Source organism: Anabrus simplex, chromosome 5 (genome assembly GCF_040414725.1).
Source record: "Anabrus simplex isolate iqAnaSimp1 chromosome 5, ASM4041472v1, whole genome shotgun sequence".
NCBI classification, from domain to species: domain Eukaryota; kingdom Metazoa; phylum Arthropoda; class Insecta; order Orthoptera; family Tettigoniidae; genus Anabrus; species Anabrus simplex.
The window spans coordinates 263841190-263862659 of NC_090269.1; the positions used below are offsets into that span (position 1 = coordinate 263841190).

The 21470-nt window shown below is 39.0% G+C and overlaps 1 protein-coding gene across 4 annotated transcripts in view; it reads right to left on the reverse strand.

The window, feature by feature from the left end:
* Positions 1-21470, reverse strand: part of LOC136873973 (armadillo repeat-containing protein 6 homolog) — an 85459-nt gene that overhangs the window by 63003 nt on the left and 986 nt on the right. For all 4 annotated transcript variants that reach the window (XM_067147376.2, XM_068227613.1, XM_067147374.2 and 1 more), the window contains exon 2: positions 18374-18512. In XM_067147376.2, coding sequence (XP_067003477.2) covers positions 18374-18490 — 117 coding nt within the window. In that variant the 5' untranslated portion in view covers positions 18491-18512. The remainder of the gene's footprint in view (positions 1-18373; positions 18513-21470) is intronic.

The following is a 21470-nucleotide window of genomic DNA, read 5'->3' on the forward strand; positions in this document are numbered from 1 at the left end:
TGCACAGACAGGTTCATTATTTACTTCTAAGCATAAGTAAGGTAATTTACAAGAAGGGATAGCGGAAATCACACAAGACTGCAGAAAACTGACACTAGGTTCAGACTGGGACCAATCATCAGCCTCAGAATTAGGTAAATCATGCTTCAATGTACAGCTACGACAGACAAAATAAGAAGCCACACCTTGGGGAGCAGTTAGTCATCTAGAATTACTATTGTCTGGAGGTCCAGAGCATGAAGTTACATGGGCACTGCCTAAAGAAGTGCCTATTTGACCCACAGTATCGGCAAGAATTACTGGTGGAAGAGACTCTACCCATGGCAGGTTTTGTATTGCCTAAGGCCCCAACCTTAGGACAATTCCGCTGGAAATAATCAGTGGAGCCATAAAAGATGCACGAGAATTATGCGGCTTGGAAGCAGGTGAAGGGGTGGTTTTAGTATCCTGAGAAGACATTCTCATAGGAGGGGGGCTAATGCAACGTGTAACTGGTCAGCGTATCGAATACCTTCGGCAGAAGCAGTGACAGCTTCCAACTGAGCGAAAGTTGCTGGTCACGGTGAAAGAGCGAGTTATGACCTGTGTACAGACAAGAAATGTGTTCCAACTATCAATACTTATTTATTGTAAATGGATTTACATTAGTACCAGTTTCTAATGTAATGTACCAGTTTCTAATGTAATGTAAATCCATTTACAATTAATAAGTATTGATAGGTGGAACACATTTCTTGTCTGTACAGTGAATCCAATCAATATGGAAAATGAAACTTATAAATAATAATTATGACCTGTGGTTTGGGGCAACACCTTCAACAATGCTGGCAACCATTTTAGACTCAGAATAGTGGAGCATAAAAATCCTAGCTTGGAGCTTAATGTCCTGAATATATTCAGATAACAACTCATTCAAATGCTGCACTACGAAATAGTGCTTCTGCACTAATGAAGACAAGGCGCGAGAAACAATGAAAAATTCAAGCACATGTGTGTGAAACTGATCTACAGTCCATCTTTCCGAAAAGGCTCTAACGATACGCTCAGAAAGAGCTCCAGATACATGTGGATATAGGATTTGAAACATGTGATCGTTACTGAGATTGTACACAATTGCCTGATCCTTAAACTCTATTAAAAACCGAAGGAAAGAAATAACCTCATCAATAGAGTTAGCCGAAAATTTAGAGACTCCCTTAAACACAGTAGTCAATGGGTGAGGTAGGTTGGAGAAAATCTGGGGGAATGCAGGTGTAGGAGGTGCCTGGGAAGGCACAGAGTGGTCCTGAGAGGTTACAGTGGCATCGTACCCTTGATTTGGGCACCCTTGCAAAAAGGATGGAATACTGAAAGTGAGGTTAGGATTACCATAAGCCTGCAATGTTACAAGCGCAGATAATCTCATCTGTGAAAGGTTTTCGCTAATTTGAGAGACCATCTGAGCATTAACCACTTGTGTAGGGGTTATGCAACCTAAAAGAGCACTTGATACAGGTGGCACTAAGACAAGGGGATGGTTTTGCACCATTGCATAAGAACCTGGTTGTGTAACAATGGAGGGCAGACAATGAGCCACGGCAGAATTACCAGTTGCCACAAGAAAATTAGTAGAGATACCAACATGCGAAGAAGATACATTACATGAATCACTTACAGGTGTCATAGCTCTTGACAACAAAGTAGAAGGTCCCAGCCGAGCATTACTCACATCCGACTCCTCAATAATACTAGCACTAGTGACCACAGCACACGCTTGAGAAGCTACAGATGCGGAACCAGAGTTAACACTTTCACACAATTCAGAAGGGGTAGACACTTGAACCTCAGAACTAGTGTTAGGCAACTCATTCCCTTCAAGCAAACCTGTGATTTTGTCCAATATTTTTGTAAACAGTACTAATAAGGATTCACACTCCTGCCGCTCATTTGCTGGCAATTTAAGAGACAACAAATCCCTAATTCTGTCCAGGTAATGTAGTAACCGTGTCTTAACCTATGCTAATAGGCCATGCGAGAGCTCAGAAGCACAGAAAGACACAAGAATGGCATTAAATTCTGCCAATTTATCTTTAACCACAGCCAAAGACTCACACAATTCATCTGTGTTTAACAAAGGGATGGTTACCGGCAAATTGAGGGACTGTTTCAACAGGCTGTAAGATATTAAAGAAAAAGCTTAAAAAGAACAAGGACAGAACAACACAATAAAATAAATTGGTTGTCGAACACGTCAATCAAAATAGCGAGGATGTTCCAGATTGTTCCAAGTACAAACATTCAAAACCTGTTGACGATAAAACTTAAAAACATACACATGAGACGATATAGTAAAGCTTGTTGTTAAAATTCTTCTTGAGGGTGCCGTTGATATGCAGCAATCAGGTGCGTCGGCAAAAGCTGATAATGAAGTGCATAATGTTATTTGTAGCAGAAAAAAGACTATCAACGAGCATGTGTAGGGAATCCAGAGAGAAGATGTAAAAAATGTCATATTGGTGCAAAGTTGACATTTCTTATTAAAACTAGGTGGAATATCAGATCGTATGACGTACGTAAAAATACAGTGGATTGTTTTAGAATGAGAGTAAAGATTAATGTAAAAATTGAAATTAAGTAAGCTGGTTTAAAAAAGGAAGATTGTGGCACATCTGATTCCTTGCGTTCTCGCTTCTCAAAGAGTAATTAGGTTTTTTTTTTTTTACTGACTGAGGATGAATTATGGAGGAGGACGTGTGTGATGGGAGCCGGTGTGAGGCGAAATTAGGGGAAGGTTGGAATCAATAGACCGGGAGTGATCATATGGAAGTTTGTTTGAATGTTTGTCGAAATAGGAACTGTTGAGTAATGCCTCAAAAATTACGTTCATAGTTTCTGAAAACTCATTTAAATTATGATTGGGGTTGTGTTTTTGATCTATGTTAATATAAATGTTTTCTAAAACGTTGAGTAAACTGTCTTTACTATGAAAACAAAAGAATTTTTAGGTCCTGTTCTATGCAAGTGAAGAAATGATCCAAATCTGTCATATGAGTGCTCATGGCGGAGTATCTTTTATGCTTGGCGGCGTTGACATGTTCTTTACATAAAAAAGCCTCTTCCGGTTTGCCCAATGTAGCTCGCGGAACATTGAGTGCAATTTAACTTATATACACCTGATTTATTGTATTTGTTCATAGTGTTATTGATTTTATGGTGGTTGTAAAAGAGATTAATGTTATTGTTAATTGTTTTAAAGGCAATGTTGACCTTATGCTTCTTAAAAACGTTGGTGATTTCGTAAATCTTGTTATTGGTATAGGTGAAAGAGGCATAGTTGTCTGTTTTTCTTTTTGTTTCTCTAAGAAGGGTTGAACTGGGTCTGTTGACAATTTTGTTGACTATACTGTCAATGAAATGCTTACTAAAACCGTTTTTATTTGCTATTAAGCGAATGGAATCAAGTTCTTTTTTATGATTTGCATCAGATAAGGGGATATGGTAGGCTCTGTGGATCAAACTATAAAAGGTTGCTCTTTTTTGAGATTCTGGATGTATCGAATCTTACCGAATGGTATTAACAGTTTGGGTGGGTTTCCTGAAAATAGTGTAAGAGAATTTATTGGAGCTGTTGTTGATAGTGATATCTAAGATGTTTAAAGAATTACTAACTTCAACTTCGGAAGTAAATTTGATCCATGGATCGATTTCATTTAACTGCTCGAGAATGATGTCACCGTTGGAGAAGTTATGATCTATTATGGCAAATATATCATCGACATAGCGTGTCCAGAATACAATACCTTTAATTGTATTGTGAATTTTAGAATTTTCCAAATGGTCTAATTAAATTTCTGCCATTATTCCCATAGGAAGACTGTCCTGCTTGTAAATTTTACCATTAAAGGTAAAATAATTATTGGAGGTTACAAATTCTAAAATATTTAAGAATTCTTTTATTTCTTGTAAGCTTAATTTTCTGTGCTTTAGAAAGTTGTCCTTGATGATCTTTAAAGATTTTTTGACCGGTATATTAGAATACATGTTAATTATGTCAAGGAGTACATTTTTTGTTGTGGTTGCAACTCGAGGTTTTTGGTCAAATTACAAAATTCTATGGAATTCTTAACAGAACTGGGATTTTCAAACTTGAAGTATTTTTTCAAGAAGTTGTGGATAAATTTAGAGGTTTTGTAAGTCGGACTGTTCCTATAGTTTACTATGGGTCTTATGGGGATATCTGTTTTGTGGACTTCCATAGAACAGGGCCTAAAAATTCTTTGTTTTCAAAGTAGACAGTTTACTCAACGTTTTAGAAGACATTTATATTAACATAGATAAAAAACGCAACCACAATCATAATTTAAATGAGTTTTCAGAAACTATGAACGTAATTTTTGAGGCATTACTCAACAGTTCCTATTTCGACAAACATTCAAACAAACTTCCATATGATCCGCTCCCCGTCTATTGATTCCAACCTTCCCCTAATTTCGCCTCACACCGGCTCCCATCACACACGTCCTCCATAATTCATCCTCAGTCAGTAAAAAAAAAAAAAAAGAAAAAAAAAAGCCTATTACTCTTTGAGAAGCGAGAACGCAAGTAATCAGATGTGCCACAATCTTCCTTTTTTAAACCAGCTTACTTAATTTCAATTTTTACATTAATCTTTACTCTCATTCTAAAACAATCCACTGTATTTTTACGTACGTCATACGATCTGATATTCCACCTAGTTTTAATAAGAAATGTCAACTTTGCACCAATATGACGTTTTTTTACATCTTCTCTCTGGTTTCCCCACACATGCTCGTTGATCGTCTTTTTTCTGCTACAAATAACATTATGCACTTCATTATTAGCTTTTGCTGACGCACCCGATTGCTGCATATCAATGGCACCCTCAAGAAGAATTTTTACAACAAGCTTTACTATATCGTCTCGTGTATGTTTTTAAGTTTTATCGTCAACCGGTTTTGAATGTTTGCACTTGGAACAATCTGGAACATCCTCGCTATTTTGACTGAAGTGTTCGACAACCGATTTATTTTATTGTGTTGTTCTGTCCTTGTCCTTTTTAAGCTTTTTCTTGAATATCTTACAGCTGATGATGTCTACAAGTTAGAAGAAACATGTCCCGTATTATTTAATAATATTGTTTAAATAAATAGACAATAAACTTATGGTATTGTAAAGGTGGAATACTGACTTAACCTTAAAGTATAGGTGCAGATAGTTGGTTGCAGATGACGGAGTGAAGACGGATGATGAAGTATCAATCATGTAACGTGGCCTGCGTGGTATCTATTTGCAAATGTACAAAATCAACAAGACGTCTGATATAGAGCTTGTATTGCCTAAAAATATATACATCCAGAGGTTGACAGTATTTGGTTGTCTTTGGTGGCAATATCTTTAATGTGATATCTTTATTTAAAACATTCTTCAACGACACTGTAGTCTTTGTGTCCTGACCAGGAATTGCAAAGTAATAGAACTCTCTCACCAACATGTTCAGCGAGGACCGAATTAAAGAAGCTCTTCATATGTGCTTTAGTCATTTTTCCACTTTTACTTGCTTCAACATGGAAGTTCTGTGGACACATTGCTGTCAGTTTCTTTGCAACCTGCAGACCAAATGTTCCATCCTTTTCTTGCAGACAAATGTAAAGCTTGTTCGCTAATTTGCCATTCATAGACACAGCCACATCAATTGTGTAACTATGCATAGAATTATACACAGACTGTATCAGACCAACTGTTGATTTTCCCCTTTATTTGAAAGTGTTGCAGAAGATATTAGTTCATTAAAAAATTGACTCTAATCACTATTCCACATGCATTCCTTCATTACATTCCCATCATGAATAAACATGTTCATGTCTACCAAAAATGTTTCTGCTGTTTGTATAACATGCTCTTCTTCAATCTCTTTGCGAGCCATGAACACTGCGATTTTGAAGACCCTGACAAAATCAATGAAGCTTTAAAATTGTCCAGAGAAACTGCTCTAACGGCCTCCAGAGCCCACACTTGAATGTGCCAGTAGTGGACCACTGATCCGTTATCTCTAGCTCTGTCAAATTGTGCTTTTACAGACACTTTTAAAGCCTTCAATTTTAATGTTTTGTTTCGCTTGAACAGACCTGGGTCTTGCCTTTTGCGCATCCCATAATCTCAAGTTACAGTTTGATTTTGACCTGATGCAGCTATAATGCTTCATTAGTTTCTGATAAGAATTGTAACTGCGATTAAAATAATATAAATATAAAATAAAATAATAAATTGTCGAATGTTCGGTCATCTATACTCTGTATCACACTTGTTCGTACATGTTTTGGGGGTGAAGGAGCGAAATCACTGTCACGTGTAGTTCCTTCCGTTGCTGGATTGTCAGTATGGTTGGAACCCTCATACTCATGTGCTGTTTCTTCTATGCCGTCCGCTTCACAGTCACCATTACTCTCCAATGTGTCGGTATGTAGTTCTGTTACAGATCCATTGTATTTCTGCATTATGATATCATATAACATGCATGCAAATGGCCCATCCTCCACTCCACTTACATCTTCACTATCCACTGTGTAGCGTCGGCGTACCTTTTCGCGCAGCAACTTCACAACATTCACAGGGTTGATTGGCTTCCACCTACTCATGTCGGACATTTGTGTGTGCACTATACTACAACACACTGCAACTTACTAACAGGCATTGCGTGTACAGCTGCAATGCAGCGCGGCCTGTGCACTGACTCTCAGATGGCGCTGGCGATCAAACACGTACTTTTACAGATGAATGGCCTTGATAGTTATTGACATAGGTACAACTGTATACTTTAAGCCCACTTTCTGTCGGTTTTAGCCGTTCGAGCCGGGGTACTTCCCTCGTCAGAGTGACCATCTCACTGGCAAGATAGTTAATGGTCTTTGCATTGTTGATGATTATTATGGCTGAGAAGTGATATTATTAATGCAGAAATTTTCTCTTGGAATTGGAGTGTTTAACAGAGAGAGAATCACTAGGAGAGGGAGTATTCATACTTGTGGAAAAAGGTATTTGTATGCTATTAAAAAGTTAAGCATGAGAAAAATTAAATTCTAGGTGTAAGATTTGTCTTTACAGATAACAGGCAACTTGGTATTTTTGGGATGTACAGACATGGAAAGGCTGACACTAACACAGAATTAAAACAATCGGCTATGTGATGAATGACACAGGAAGGAATGTGATTGTAGCGAGTAATCTCAATTTACCAAATGTTAACTGGGAAGGTAATACAAATGACAGAAAGCATGACTAACAAATGGTGGGTTTTATGTATATGGGAGTAAAATGGTTGTGAATCAGTCCTCCAAAATGGCAAGACTGAACCACCCACTGGAATTTCGGTTGTATCCAGTTCCTATTATACCTCCTTCAATCCATGTGGGATAGAAAGGCTTGGATTTATACACAGCGAACAGTGGCAGGACTGTTCCATCTGCAGCAAATGCAACCATTACATTAACAATGTATTTGGATGTGCCCATTATCCTTTATGCATGTTTGACATCATGCTTGACTATCGCCTTGACTTGACTCTGGTCAAGGAGGGTTATCTTTGAAAGAAAAATGATGCCATATGAAGTATGAAAACAGAATGTAGTTTTACATGCTCATGTAATTGCCAGTCCTCTGAAAGCACCCTTCAGGAATAGTTGTACTTCCTCTTAAAACAATCACCACCACCACCACTCTGGTATTTCCTGGAAGGAATGTGCGAGTCAGGCTGTGCAGCTCCTGGCCAGCCTGAGGGCATGCAAAGACCTCTGCTTCTATTGTGCCTTTCATCTGGTGTGTCCGTGAATTTTCTGGAAGGCGAAACTAGAACGTTTCTATTTTGGCCACACCCTGAGGGTATTAGAACTTCATCACTGGGTAAAAACAGACTCGCCATGAACAAGGAGTAGAGTCAGTCGAGTGTTGAGGTGGTTTACAATAACAAAGTTTTTTTTTTTTTGCTAGTTGCTTTACGTCGCACCGACACAGATAGGTCTTATGGCGACAATGGGACAGGGAAGGGCTAGGAGTGGGAAGGAAGCGGCTGTGGCCTTAATTAAGGTACAGCCCCAGCATTTGCCTGGTGTGAAAATGGGAAACCACGGAAAACCATCTTCAGGGCTGCCGACAGTGGGGTTCGAACCTACTATCTCCCGAATACTGGATACTGGCCGCACTTGAGCGACTGCAGCTATCGAGCTCGGTAACAAAGTTTTATTATAATCCACCTGTTCAATACATTATAATGTTATTACATTTAAAATATCTTCATTAATTAAAAAGTTATATGTGGGGTGTGTTTCGCTCCCTTACAGAGCATCATCAACCAAATCTGAATCTCCAAGAATGGTTATGTTTGTAAATAATGACATAAGAACTATTAAACCATTTTTCACAAATTTAAACTTACTCTACTAGAATATCATAAAATACAGAATCTTTGGAGACATGCCTTAAAAATATGGGCTTAATAGGAGAGATACATTAATATTGTGGAAGAATGAGTTGTTCTAAAATATTTAAAAGAAGTAGCACGTCTAAAATCTTAGAAAGACGTGAAATTCAATCTTAAGAGCTAAAATTGAAAATTTCTTCGCAATGAGATCTCCCTTTCAGATGGTAACTTATAAAAGGAGCTTAAATTTATAAAAGATCTGGCCTCAATTAATGTATACAAAATAAATATGATCAATCAGATCATCAATAAAGTAAAACAAAAGTTAGCAAGTAATCTTACTCCTGAAAAAACTAATAAGTCCAAATTAGCAACATTTACATTCACCAATCCAGCCATTTTTCAAACAACTAATCCTATTAAAAAACGAGATGTTAATATAGCATTCAAGGCACAAAATACAACCAGAAACATTTTTGCAACCACAATAGTATAAATTCCAACAATAACCTTTATCTAAGTTCTGGCATCTATAGATTAACATGTGTAGTGTGTAAATGTTCATATTTGGCCAAACCGGCCGTAGCTTTCTCACAAGATACTTAGAACACGTTAATGCTACAAAACACAACAAACATTCTGCGATGAGTGCTCACATGAGAGAGTCAGGCCACCATTTTACAACAATAGAGAAAGACCTAAAAATTATCAAGAAGATAGAAAAGGGAAAATTAATGACAGAATTGGAAAATATCTATATGAGGTGCCTAATATCAAACACGGACATGCACCACCCACATCAAAATTGAGTTAAGAATATAAAATTATAGTATTTTTAATGCTCTCTCTGAATTAGTGGCCCATGTCTTTCATAAACGAATATTTGTACTTTATTTTTAACAAAGAAATATGCAGTTTCTTTCATAATCGGACACCTCCAAACAGAGTTTCTATCAAAAACAGACATGACCGTTTCAGCCAATCAGATTGCTACAAGTGACATCAAACTGGCATGGCGACCATTTGTTTACATTCTCTTGTCGGTGCAAGCTTGATAGTTTAGTGCTCATGTTTTTTCAGTGTTTTACTTATAACATAAGTATTTGGGAAAATATTTTCGTTTAATATGGAAGGCAATGTTTCGGAGTGTCCACCATAAGTGGAACTGCAAGTAAAGGGAGCTTACTTTAGGCACATTTTTAATACCAGCTTAAATTTCGGGTTTTCTTCTCCATGCATAGATGAGTGCACTACATGCTTGGAACTAGAGCAATGTATTAAGTTTGAAAAGTATGAAGAGGAAAGAACAACCTTAATTTTGAAGAGAACTATCCACAAAAACACAAGTAGAGAATTTTTATCGACAACTGAAGAAAAATGAAGAGGGCTGTCTTTTAATGTCCTATGATTGCCAAAAGAACCTTGCTTTGCCAAAATTAACTGATCAGTCGGCTCATTATTCCAGACAACTTTACTGTTACAAACTGTCTGTTGTAACAGGCACATCTCAAAGCAAGCTGCGCCCTGACAATGTGTCTGTTTATAAGTGACTGGAGAATGAGGCAAAGAAATGAGAACTGATATTTCCAATTACTGGAAACTCATATTTGCCATCAGATAGGACTTTTGGACTCGTTGAGAAAGATCTGAAGAAGATGACGACCACAATAAGTTCAGATGAATATCATGTTAGTTGTTAACAAAGTATAAGATTAAACTTATTTCTTTCATATTTTCATTACATTTCTTTTAAAACAGAAGTTTACTATCATGCCATCTTTGAGGGATTTTAGGTTTTACTCCAAAACTAATTGCTTATTGTTCATAGCAACTGACACTTTTACACTGACGAATTTAGAACAGGATGAGCGAAACATGTCCTATTTTTAATATATGTTAATGGTTTTATTCTCAATATAAAGGATTACTAAGTATTGGAAAGGTGGTTTTTATTATTGTAACAATTTCTAACATTGTTTGTTGCGTACCAACTGATTATAATTATGAACCATGCTTTTCCGCCAACTGTCGGCATCGCCAAAGAGAATCGCCAATGTTCGTGGATTCTGCTTCTTCGCACACTGCCTGTTATGTGATAGTGTGGCATTCCTTAAAACGCTGAATACAAATGAAATACGATTTCACTCAAACTTAGCAGCTATGAAACAAACTGTCAACACACCAAAGAGTGAAAGTGCGGTAAGCTACCCCTGCACGTTCCAGGAGAGTATTCTATCGTGACACAGAGAAGTTTTGAATTTAAATTACTGTGTAAAATACTACTTTTTTAAAATGTAAAGGCAGTTTTAAATTAAAAGTCTGAATTGTTTTCCGTTTAAATGAGACATATGGGGGCAGTTTTCTTCCATCTGCAGTTACACAAAGCATAACTGTACACCCAGTATCGAAAACTAGATGAGCCAGGAGTGTGTTGCCAACACTGACGCAAATAAAACTCACACCCCAATTTTGTGCCTCAATTTTTATTTTAAATATGCGGGGATTATTCACGTAAATACAGTACTTGAAAGGAAGTGTTGCTGCTGCATGTGGTGTTCGTCAAGGGCAGTTATTCAAAATGCTGATTCATATTAATGTAACCCTGGCTGCATATGTGAACAAAGTGAATATGGCTTCAGAACAGATTTTACAGATCTGGTATGAAAGGTTAGAACTTCAAAACAAATGTTACGTTCACCAATTTCTTAATCGAAATGGGATTGATGTTGTTGCAGAAAATGAATTCTGCAAGGCTTGTGCTGAGGGAAAGCAGCATAGAAGCAGTTTTATACCACACCAGCAAAATACAGAACCTGGTGCTGTAATTCACACAGATCTCTGTGAGAGTGTCCGTCAACGGGAAGAGCAAAGTATTCTGTATGTTTCACCCGAGATTATTTGCAATTCCACATTGTGTATTTTTCTCAAAGAGAAATCTGAAACTGTTGAGAGGACTTCTGAGATGTTAAAGTTATCAACAACCATTATGGGCTGCAGGTGCAAACTTTTCATTCTGATGGATGTTTGGAGTTTAACAACAATAATATGAAGGGCATCTTGAAGTCGCATGGTATCAAGTTCGTAGTCATAAATCCATACAGCCTGAATAAAAAGGCTATGCTTAAGCTAACAAATAGAACTGTAGTAGACCTTGAACGTACAATACTTTTATTGAAAAAATTTCCTACCTGTTTTTGGACAGAAGCTACTATACTGCTGACTATGAGCTCAATCATACCGGACCAAGAGGAGAAGATTTGAAGACTTGGTTTGAGATTTTTCGGGTAAAACAACAACTGAACAAGTTGCACATCTTTGGTACTGACGTACAGAAAGAATTGGGACACAAAGAGGTGGCTGGGTGTTTTCATAGGATATGCAGATACAAATGTACAAAATCTGTTCATAACAACAAAGGAGATAGTGTTTAAAACTTTTTGAAGGAAGTTTGGATAATGCTACTGAATTTGTTGAAGAGTCCGGCTCTATGGCTAAATGGTTAGCGTGCTGGCCTTTGGTCACAGGGGTCCCGGGTTCGATTCCCGGCAGGGTCGAGAATTTTAACCAGCATCGGTTAATTTCGCTAGCAAGGGGGCTGGGTGTATGTGTCGCCTTCATCATCATTTCATCCTCATCACGACGCGCAGGTCGCCTACAGGCGTCAAATCAAAAGACCTGCACCTGGCAAGCCGAACTTGTCCTTGGATACTCCCAGCACTAAAAGCCATACGCCATTTCATTTCATTTGTTGAAGAAAAATAATTTATGGGCAATGATAAACTATCTGAACTATAAGAGGAACAGAAGCAAAATAGAACTGCAACACTTTTGTGAAGCAATGTTAACAGATTGACGAACCAAAGACCTACAATGAGGCGAGCAAGTCACAAAATAGCCAGCAGTGGAGAGATGCGATAAAAGAAGAGAATAAACTCCTAGACAGAAAACTTTTATGACGAGATTACCAAGAGCTGGCTGTGCATTTACGGTCATGAAGCTCTGAGCATGCAATCGGAAGATGGTGGGTTAAAATCCCACTGCCAACAGCCCTTAAGGTGGTTTTTCGTGGTTTCCCATTTTCAACCAAATGCTGGGGCTGTGACTTAATGAAGACCATGCCGCTACCTTTTCAATCATAGTCCTTTTCCATCCTTGCATCACCAAAAACCTTCAATGTGTCAGTGCGACCTTAAACCACTAGGAAAAAAAAAAAGTGACGAGAATTTTAGTCAAGTTATATGCTTTGATTCCATTAGAACTGTGCTGAATGTTGCTGCAAATGATTCTTCTGATTTACAATAATTTGATGTTAAATCAGTCTTCCTCAATGTGCAAATGAACATGAAGTACTTGATATCTTCATGGAGCAACCAGAGCAGTATCACGATTCTATTGTATGTGTGTGAGAACTTAACAAGATTTTGTACAAACTGAAGCCGTCGTCTATGTGCTGGAATGAATGGTTCAAGTCTGGATTTCAGGGAAGTGAAGCAGATTCCTGGTTGTTTCAGTGTTCATACTCCAACAGCTAGGGAAAGCTGGAGAAACGGAGTTGACATGTGCTTCATATTGAGAGGGTGTGGATATCTTATGTATCTGGCTGTTGTTACAGATATCTCATTTGCAGCAAGCTACACATTACAGTGTTTGGCATGACTTCGTGAGAGCCTTTGGCAACTAGTAACATGAATAATCAGGTATTTGAAGGGTTTAAGTTCTTTGGGTATTCGAACAAGATTTTTGCTGAGACCTGGCGAGTTTAAGTTTTTCACTGATACAGACTATGCATGAGAGCCTACTTCAAGAAGATTCATCAGTGGGATGGTGTCCATGTACAGCAGAGGAGCAATCACCAGGATGAGTAGATGGCAGCAGTATGTATCGCTTTTTACCACCGAGGCAGAGTACACAGCAGCGAGCGATGGTGCGAAGGAGGCTGCCTGATTGGATCTGTTGTTACAAAGTATCATTCAATTAAGAACTGCACTGGTTCTATATTGTAATTATACCACTGTTAACAAATTACCTAAGAATAATAAATTTCACAAGAGAACGAAGCATATAGATGTTTGCTGGCATTATGTGAGCTCTTAAAATTATGAAAGTTATCAGTTGATCATGTAAGTTATCAACTAATCATCAAAATGCTGATATTTTCACAAAACCAGTTTAATGGATAAAACTGATGAATTTTGTGACAGTTGTTAGGAATGGAACTCCCCTAAGTAGATCCCCCATGTGGATGGTGGCAGTAGAATAACACCCACGGTATCCCCTGTCTGCTGTAACTGAAAGGGGCCACAGGGGCTCTGAACTTGGGAGCATGGATTGGCGACCATGGGGCACTTAGCTGAGTTCTGGCATTACTGTCACTTATTTTTGCCAGGCTCCTCACTTTCACCTATTCTATTCCATCCTCCCTCAGTCAGTTCTTGTTCTTTTCTGACCCCAACGCTATTAGAACATTCCAGGGCTAGGAAGTCTTTCATTTTCATGCCCTTTACAGCCCTTGTCTTTCTTTGGCCAATATCTTCATTTTTCGAAGTGTCGGATCCCTTCCATCTTTTCTCTCTGATTAGTGTTATATACAGGATGGTTGCCTAGTTGTAGGCCCTACTTCCCCTTAAAACAATAATCACCACCACCACTCCTGAGCAAAGGAATAATCACCGGGATGGAAAATGACAGCAATGTGCATCAATCTCTACCACTAAGGCAGAGAAAGTAGCAGCGAGTAATGGTGCGAAGGAGGCTGTCTGGTTTGAATTGGTTGTTACAAAGTATTGTTCAATTGAGAACTGCACTGGTTATATATTGTAATTATGCCAGTGCTATCAAATTAGCTAAGAATAATAAATTTCATGAGAGATTGAATGTTTGCTGGCATTATGTGAGTACTTCAAAATTAGGAAAGTTATTAGGGTGCGTGTGTGTGTGTGTGTTTGTGTGTGTGTGCACGCGCACGGCATGTATTTTGACACAATAAGGCTTGCATAAAAAATTTTGCCTTCAAGTTTTCTAGTTCCTGTGCTTGTTTCATAGATATGTCCATATTAAATCTCAACCATGTGTGACTGTTCATGTCTCTTTCACATCAAACAGTCTCATGGTAGTCTTCAGAGACAGGTGTTGCAGATAGCTCAGCTTTTGTCCCTTGTGTACAATGAAGTCACTACCTGCCAATTTTTCTCCTCTTCTAACGACTACCTTTTCTCTCTCTCTCTTTTTTTTTTTGGCCCCAGTGTTTAGAGCCATTTAACTTTCCTTTGCCTGTTAAGCAATTAGGTCCACCGCAACTTGTAATTCCTAGCTAGCGCCATATCATATGCATGTACAGAAGGGTCCAGGAAAATGTAGACACTCTTTGATAATTAATATCTTTGGAACAATTCTTGCACGGTAGCGTAGTCCATTGTTTTCTCAACAGATGAAGGTCACGTGAATGGTGTGACAATCTTAGCATGCGTTTTCCAGCAGATGACAGTGCAGTAATGAATGACATAAGATTGTTGTTTGAGCAAAGCAAGGCCTTATTGAAAGGGTACTGGAAGTACGAAAACATGACCGAGGTACAACAGCAATAGTGTAGTGTGTGGAATTCAGCCATCAATACGTACAACAATTTATCGTATTCGGGATAAATTTGAAGCCGATGTTATTTTCCACGATGTGCATAAGAAAAGGCCTGGACGACCAAAAACATCAAGTCCAGCTTCCAGTGCTGCTGTGTTGCAACATTTTACTAGGTCACCTCAAAAATCTGTGAATCAGGGTGCAGGTGAAAGCGGGGTAAGCCGATCAACCGTACAATGAATTCTGAAGACTGCAAAGTGGAAAGTGTACATTCCAAGATCACTGCACGCTATGAACAAGGACGACCTGAATCAAAGGATGGAGTACTGCGAGTCGTATGAAGGCATGCTTCACAAAGATGAACAATTTGCAAGGATGGTATTTGGACTGACAAGGTGCAATTCAAACTGAATGGTATTGTAAACCGCCACAACTGTGTGCACTGGGCTCATGAAAATCCTCACATTCACTGGACAAACTTGTTAATCTACCCGGTAGTTAATGTATGGTGTGGTATGTCATAGCGCGGTTTGATTGGCCCATTCTTCTTTGAAGAGGCGCCAAGTACTCACAGTACTCCATTCTTCGTTCTGGGTCGTCCTCGTTCATAGCGTGCAGTGATCTTGGAATGTACACTTTCCACTTTGCAGTCTTCAGAATTCGTCGTAAGGTTGATCGGCTTACCCCGCTTTCACGTGCACCCTGATTCACAGATTTTTGAGGTGACCTAGTAACTGGTGAAGTATATCTTCATATGCTGCAAACATTGATTTTACCTGCCATCCGAGAGGTGTTTGAAATTGAAAGATTTTAGCTACAACAAGATGGCGCTCTGCCTCACTACCACAGAGATGTCAGAGCCTACTTGGATGAAAATCTACCTCGACGACAGACAGGCTGAAGAGGAGCTGTTGACTATTCACCACGGTCTCCAGACCTTACACTTCTTGACTTCTACCTATGGGAGACCTTGAAAAATGAAGTTTATCGACAAAAGCCAGCTTCACTGAATGAGCGTTGAGAAACCATCGAGGTATCCTGTGCAGCTATCACACCGGCAACACTGACAGCCATAGTTCGATCAGCAGTTCAGCAGCATCCAAGTTGTTTGGCTGCTAATGGAGGTCACTTTGAACACATACAATAACCTTCGCCAACCCCCCCCCGTGCAAGAACTGTACCGGTATGTCATTTCGTTCCATTAATATTGGCTCTCAAAAAGTGTCTCAAAACTTTAAACAGCAGTCGCCTAATACATTTAAGCTAATTAAAGCATAGTTAACAAAGCAAATCCCACTTTCTTTCAACAATATAAATAAATTATTTCTTGTTCAGCAACTCAAAGACAGTCAATATGACATTTTTAGGAAAATACGTTCCAGCTAACCTAGTACGTTATATTTTATATCCTCTGAATGTGGTGTTTACCTTTTGAACACGCAGGCTTTAACAGAAAACTATTATCCCACCAGTAACTCATATTTAATAGTGCTTTTCAGTCAGTCTCCAGTGCTTTTATTCCTAAGGTTACAATACTTATGAAACAGATCATGAATTGTAATTTAATTTATCACAAGCAAACACCCATCTAGATAAGCAATAACAACATGCTATTAATATATTAGAACGTCGACAGTTTATACAGGACTTCATACTAATGAAAATATGATAAAAATTAAACTAATCAGCCCACAGATAATCATAACTAACAAAGCAGTAGATCTACCAGTAACTAACCTTCACTTCTACAGGCAGTGACTCAATCAAGACTCTCTAAACTGTTATACCTACTTTATGATGTTCACTACTGTTTATGATGTAATCATATTTTGTTTGTTCGTTATAGTATATGAACTTACTGTATTTAATTCACTGGATCTCTCTTTCTCTTTGATCTCTCTGGTTTTTGAAAACTCTGATAAATGATATTGTTGTTCGTCCAACCCTTGTCCTGTTTCTCTACATGGTCAGGTATGAGGTGAGATGAATCTGTCGTGGCGGTTTTATGACCGGATGCCCTTGCTGACATCAAGCTCATCAGAGAGAAGTTAATAAGATGAAATTAATGAAAATGAAATGAAATGTCGTATGGCTTTTAGTGCCGGGATATCCCAGGACGGGTTCGGTTCGCCAGGTGCAGGTCTTTCTATTTGACGGCCGTAGGCGACCCGCGTGTCGTGATGAGGATGAAATGATGATGAAGACAACACATACACCCAGCCCCCGTGCCATTGGAATTAACCAATTAAGGTTAAAATTCCCGACCCGGCCGGGAATCGAACCCGGGACCCTCTGAATCGAAGGCCAGTACGCTGACCGTTCAGCCAACGAGTCGAACGATGAAATTAATGATGTGATATATGACAGTAGGAAGGGAGCTGGTGAAATCCAGTGCCGACACATAGCCTATTCCTGTCAAATAGCACCAAGGGGTCAGCTCTAAGCTTAACGTCTCCATCCGACAAACGAATCACCATCAACAGCGCCATATGCCCTCACGCCATATGAGCACTGCAGAGAAGTTTGGAATTTAATCCAGGCATTTGACATGCAATCTAATGATTAGAAATTGTATACCACCACCTCCCCTACCCTGCCGGCCAACATTCTGATGGTGAAATTTTTTCGACCAACGGGACTTGAACCAGCTAACCATGATGTCAGACCGTTTAGACTTCAATGCCTTAAAGATCATGGCCACCAGGTGGGCTAACTCTGATAAATTATACTGTTTTGTTATATTTAAGTACAGTACATGACAATTGTTATTTAAAACTTCAGTACAGAGAAACACATACACACTCATTTGAAATGAAATCTTGATGAATTATCAGATTAGAGTTTTAAGGTAGAGAATCTAGATCATCAGTCTGAAATATTTGCCATTTATTAAAACAAAATAAAGAACTGTTATTGAACCATTTTTTAGATATCCTATTTGAATGAATTTACATAACTATACAAAACTGCCACCAAGACACTACTTTTATTAATTCTGAGTACTCTGGATTGTATACAGTGATGAACCTACATTTGTATTCTTTAATGTATCAGTAAATCTGACAGGAGTCTCTTGCATTTAAAATACATTACCTGTAATTTAAACTTGCAAAACCCTGATAATTGTAGGTAAGTATTGTAGTAGTCAGCCAACCATACATTAAGGTAAAAATACTAAATGAAGTATAGGATAATGGATATGTTGTTTGAAAAAATCATAATAATCTTCCATAAAACAAAAAAAACTCACTGTAGAAATACTAATCTAAGGACTCTCCCTCAAGATTAAAAATTGGTTTGCCAGAATCAAGTTTCCATGCAAACTTGGAACAGAAGGTCATGCATGCACATTAAAGCAATAATCTCTGCATTATATGAAAAACCCACCTGGGCTTCGAATTGTTCCACTGCATCTTTGATTGCTTCTTCGGGAGTCATGTCAAATTCTTCCACATTTTCTTTCACCACTTCATCAAAAGTCTCCTGAGTTATTACTCGTACCATGGTGGTTACAGTTTTTTTGGCGCTGAAATTTTCAAGAGAACTGTCAATTTATGTCAGAAGAAAAAATATCTCCAGAAGTATCTTTTTCATAAATTATACAGAAGCCAGATCAGAAAGGAAAGTTAACATCAGAGAGAAATACACATGTCTAACATATTAACAACACTGTATAATTATCTATCTTCTATCTACACTGCTGTGCAAAACGTAAGGAAGAAAGTAACATTTGCATGTTTTGCACTGCCAAGTAACATAGTTGGGGCCGGGCTAGAGGCTCAGATGGTTGAGGTGCTGGCCTTCTGAACCCAACTTGGCAGGTTCGATCCTAGCTCAGTCCGGTGGTATTTGAAGGTGCTCAAAAATGCAGCCTCGTGTTGGTAGAGTTTTGTAAAGCAAATAATATTATAACATAGCTCAATGAAATTTGAACCATACATAGGAAGAACCGCTACAGTATTGTACGGTAGGCAACTGAAAGGAATATGCGATGAGATGAACAGAAATAACACTTTTATACAGAGACAATAAATTACAGTTAAGTCACTGCGACACATGATTGTCCCCTGGACATCACAAAAGAAGGGACATGGTTCTTAAAAGAGTGTTTGATCACCACGGACAGCGATACAGCATTCCATTCCTCCACCAGTGTGGTTGACAACTGCTGGATGGTCGTTGGTGCATGTGGATGTGCTACAATACGTCTGCCCAACAGGTCCCACACGTGCTTGATGGGATTTAAGTAGGGGGAACGGGCAGGCAAGTCCATTCGCCAAATATCCTCTCATTCCAAGAGCTCCTCCACCTGCACTGTTCTATGCAATCGTGCATTGTCATCCATAAAAATTAAGTCAGGGCCAAATGCACCCCTGAAGAGACGTTCATGGGGAAGGAGTAAAATCTCACAATAACGCTGACTGGTGAGTGTACCCTGTTCAAAGATTTGGAGGTCAGTACGCCCATGCAACATTACGCCACCCCACACCATAAACCTTGCACCACCAAAATGATCATGTTCAACAGAGTTGCTGGGTACATTAAGTGTTTACACCTCTCGCCAGATGAGGGTACGTCTAGAATAACTACTCGGACTGAATCTGCTCTCATCTAAGAAGAGCATTTGACCCCACTTGTCGTTGCCCCAGATCTGACGCTCTTCGCAAATGGTGCCGCCGAGGTACAGGTGTCAATGCAACACACCGTACCGATCGTTGGACAAACAGACTACCTCCATGCAGTCACTGTGCCACTGTGGAGCGTGAGATAGGGTACCTTGAATTCCTATTAAATGTGGTTGCAATTGCATCCGCTGTTTGACACGAGTCTCTTCTTGCCTGTTGCACAATATCGCTGTCATCTGCTGCTGTAGTTGACCGTGGTTGACCCCCTCATCTCCTTCAGGTAGCAGTGCCTGTGGTTCGAAATGTTCTCCATGAACGGGAAACCATGCTGTGAGCAATACTAAACTCCTGGGCTACACTCGCCACATTTCATCCTTCTTCCAGTTTCCTGATGATTCTTCCCCGTGTGAAGTCATCCAAATGTTGTCTCTGGGCCATGTTCTAATTAATAACACCGCCACAATGCACCGTAACAGCTCGCTGATTGACTCACACTGCCTTGTCCCGTTCCTTCAACTGCCTCATTTTGTGGGGCCAAACCCATTTGGCGCTATAGTCACGCTGACCTCACGCCAGGTTTCTATGCACGTGTGGGAGACCTCTGGCAAAATGTCACCACATTTTCATTAATTACCACCGAGTAGTTGATATGTTATGTTGCTTTATCTATCTCGTCTGTGAGTTTTGCACATCAGTGTATATATAAAGCAGAATCTCTGTCCTTTTGTTCCTTATGCAAATCCACACCGTTCTACCAATCTAAACCAAATTTTGTATACTTATCTTTTAGTACCCTGTCTACAAGAAATTTTTAACAGTTCTATCAATTCCCTAGATTTAGGCCCTTTGGCACATTACCATATTCTAATATAGGCAAAATATCAGATTTATTGTACAAGAACAAAACAAAGCTCATTTTAAGCCTAACTATGTTGCATATTCAGCCCGAAGGCTGGTTTGATCCTCCACAGTTCCACCAAAACCTGTCATAGATAGCCTAGGCATCACTGTAGAGGCGTACTAGGGAAATGAGGAGTGAGGTAGTTTCCCTAAGCGAACAACAAAACTCACGCAGACCCTACGTGCTCGAAAACTATGTTTTAAGGCCCTAAACCAACCATTATTGAGATATTGGCACCACACTATCTCCGTTCTAGCAATCAGACGAAGAAATGAGTAGGCCTAACCATGGCAACATCAGCTCAAGAATTCTACTGCAGCGAGATTATGGATGCATGTTTCAGCACAGCTGTCAACCGCAATTGGTACACATATGACTTACTATTTGGTAAAAAAATACTGATTGGATGGGTATGGAAAGCGGGTGAAGTATAAAATAATAGAAAACAACCAATATTAATGTAGAACCCATAGTTTATGGGGTCGCTGAGATTAATAGTGACACTCCAGATGTTCTTTAATTCCAAGTTCAGCCCACTGGCATGGGGGAGAGAAGGGGTGAAAAAGAAAATATCCAAAATGACAGAGATTATAGATGAATGTATGTTACAACATAGCTTTCAAGCAAACTTGGTACCGGTACACGTATGACTTATTATTTTTAATATTGTGGGGGTAAGGACATCCCTTGCACCCCTAGGGAAGGGGTTGACTTCTAAAAATAATCGAAAACAACTGATATTAGTGTAGAATCCATAGTTTTCAGGGCCGCTGTGATACTGTGGATACCATTTAAATTCAGCCTCCACCGGTATGGGGGTTCAGAAAGCATGAATTTTGGTAGAAATATAGTAACGGGTCCTCAAGGATTACTGCATATAATATTACTTTAAATGCTGCTATTCCCACCTTAAAATGATCGTGGAAGACAGATATGTTCAATACGCTTGCCAGGGACC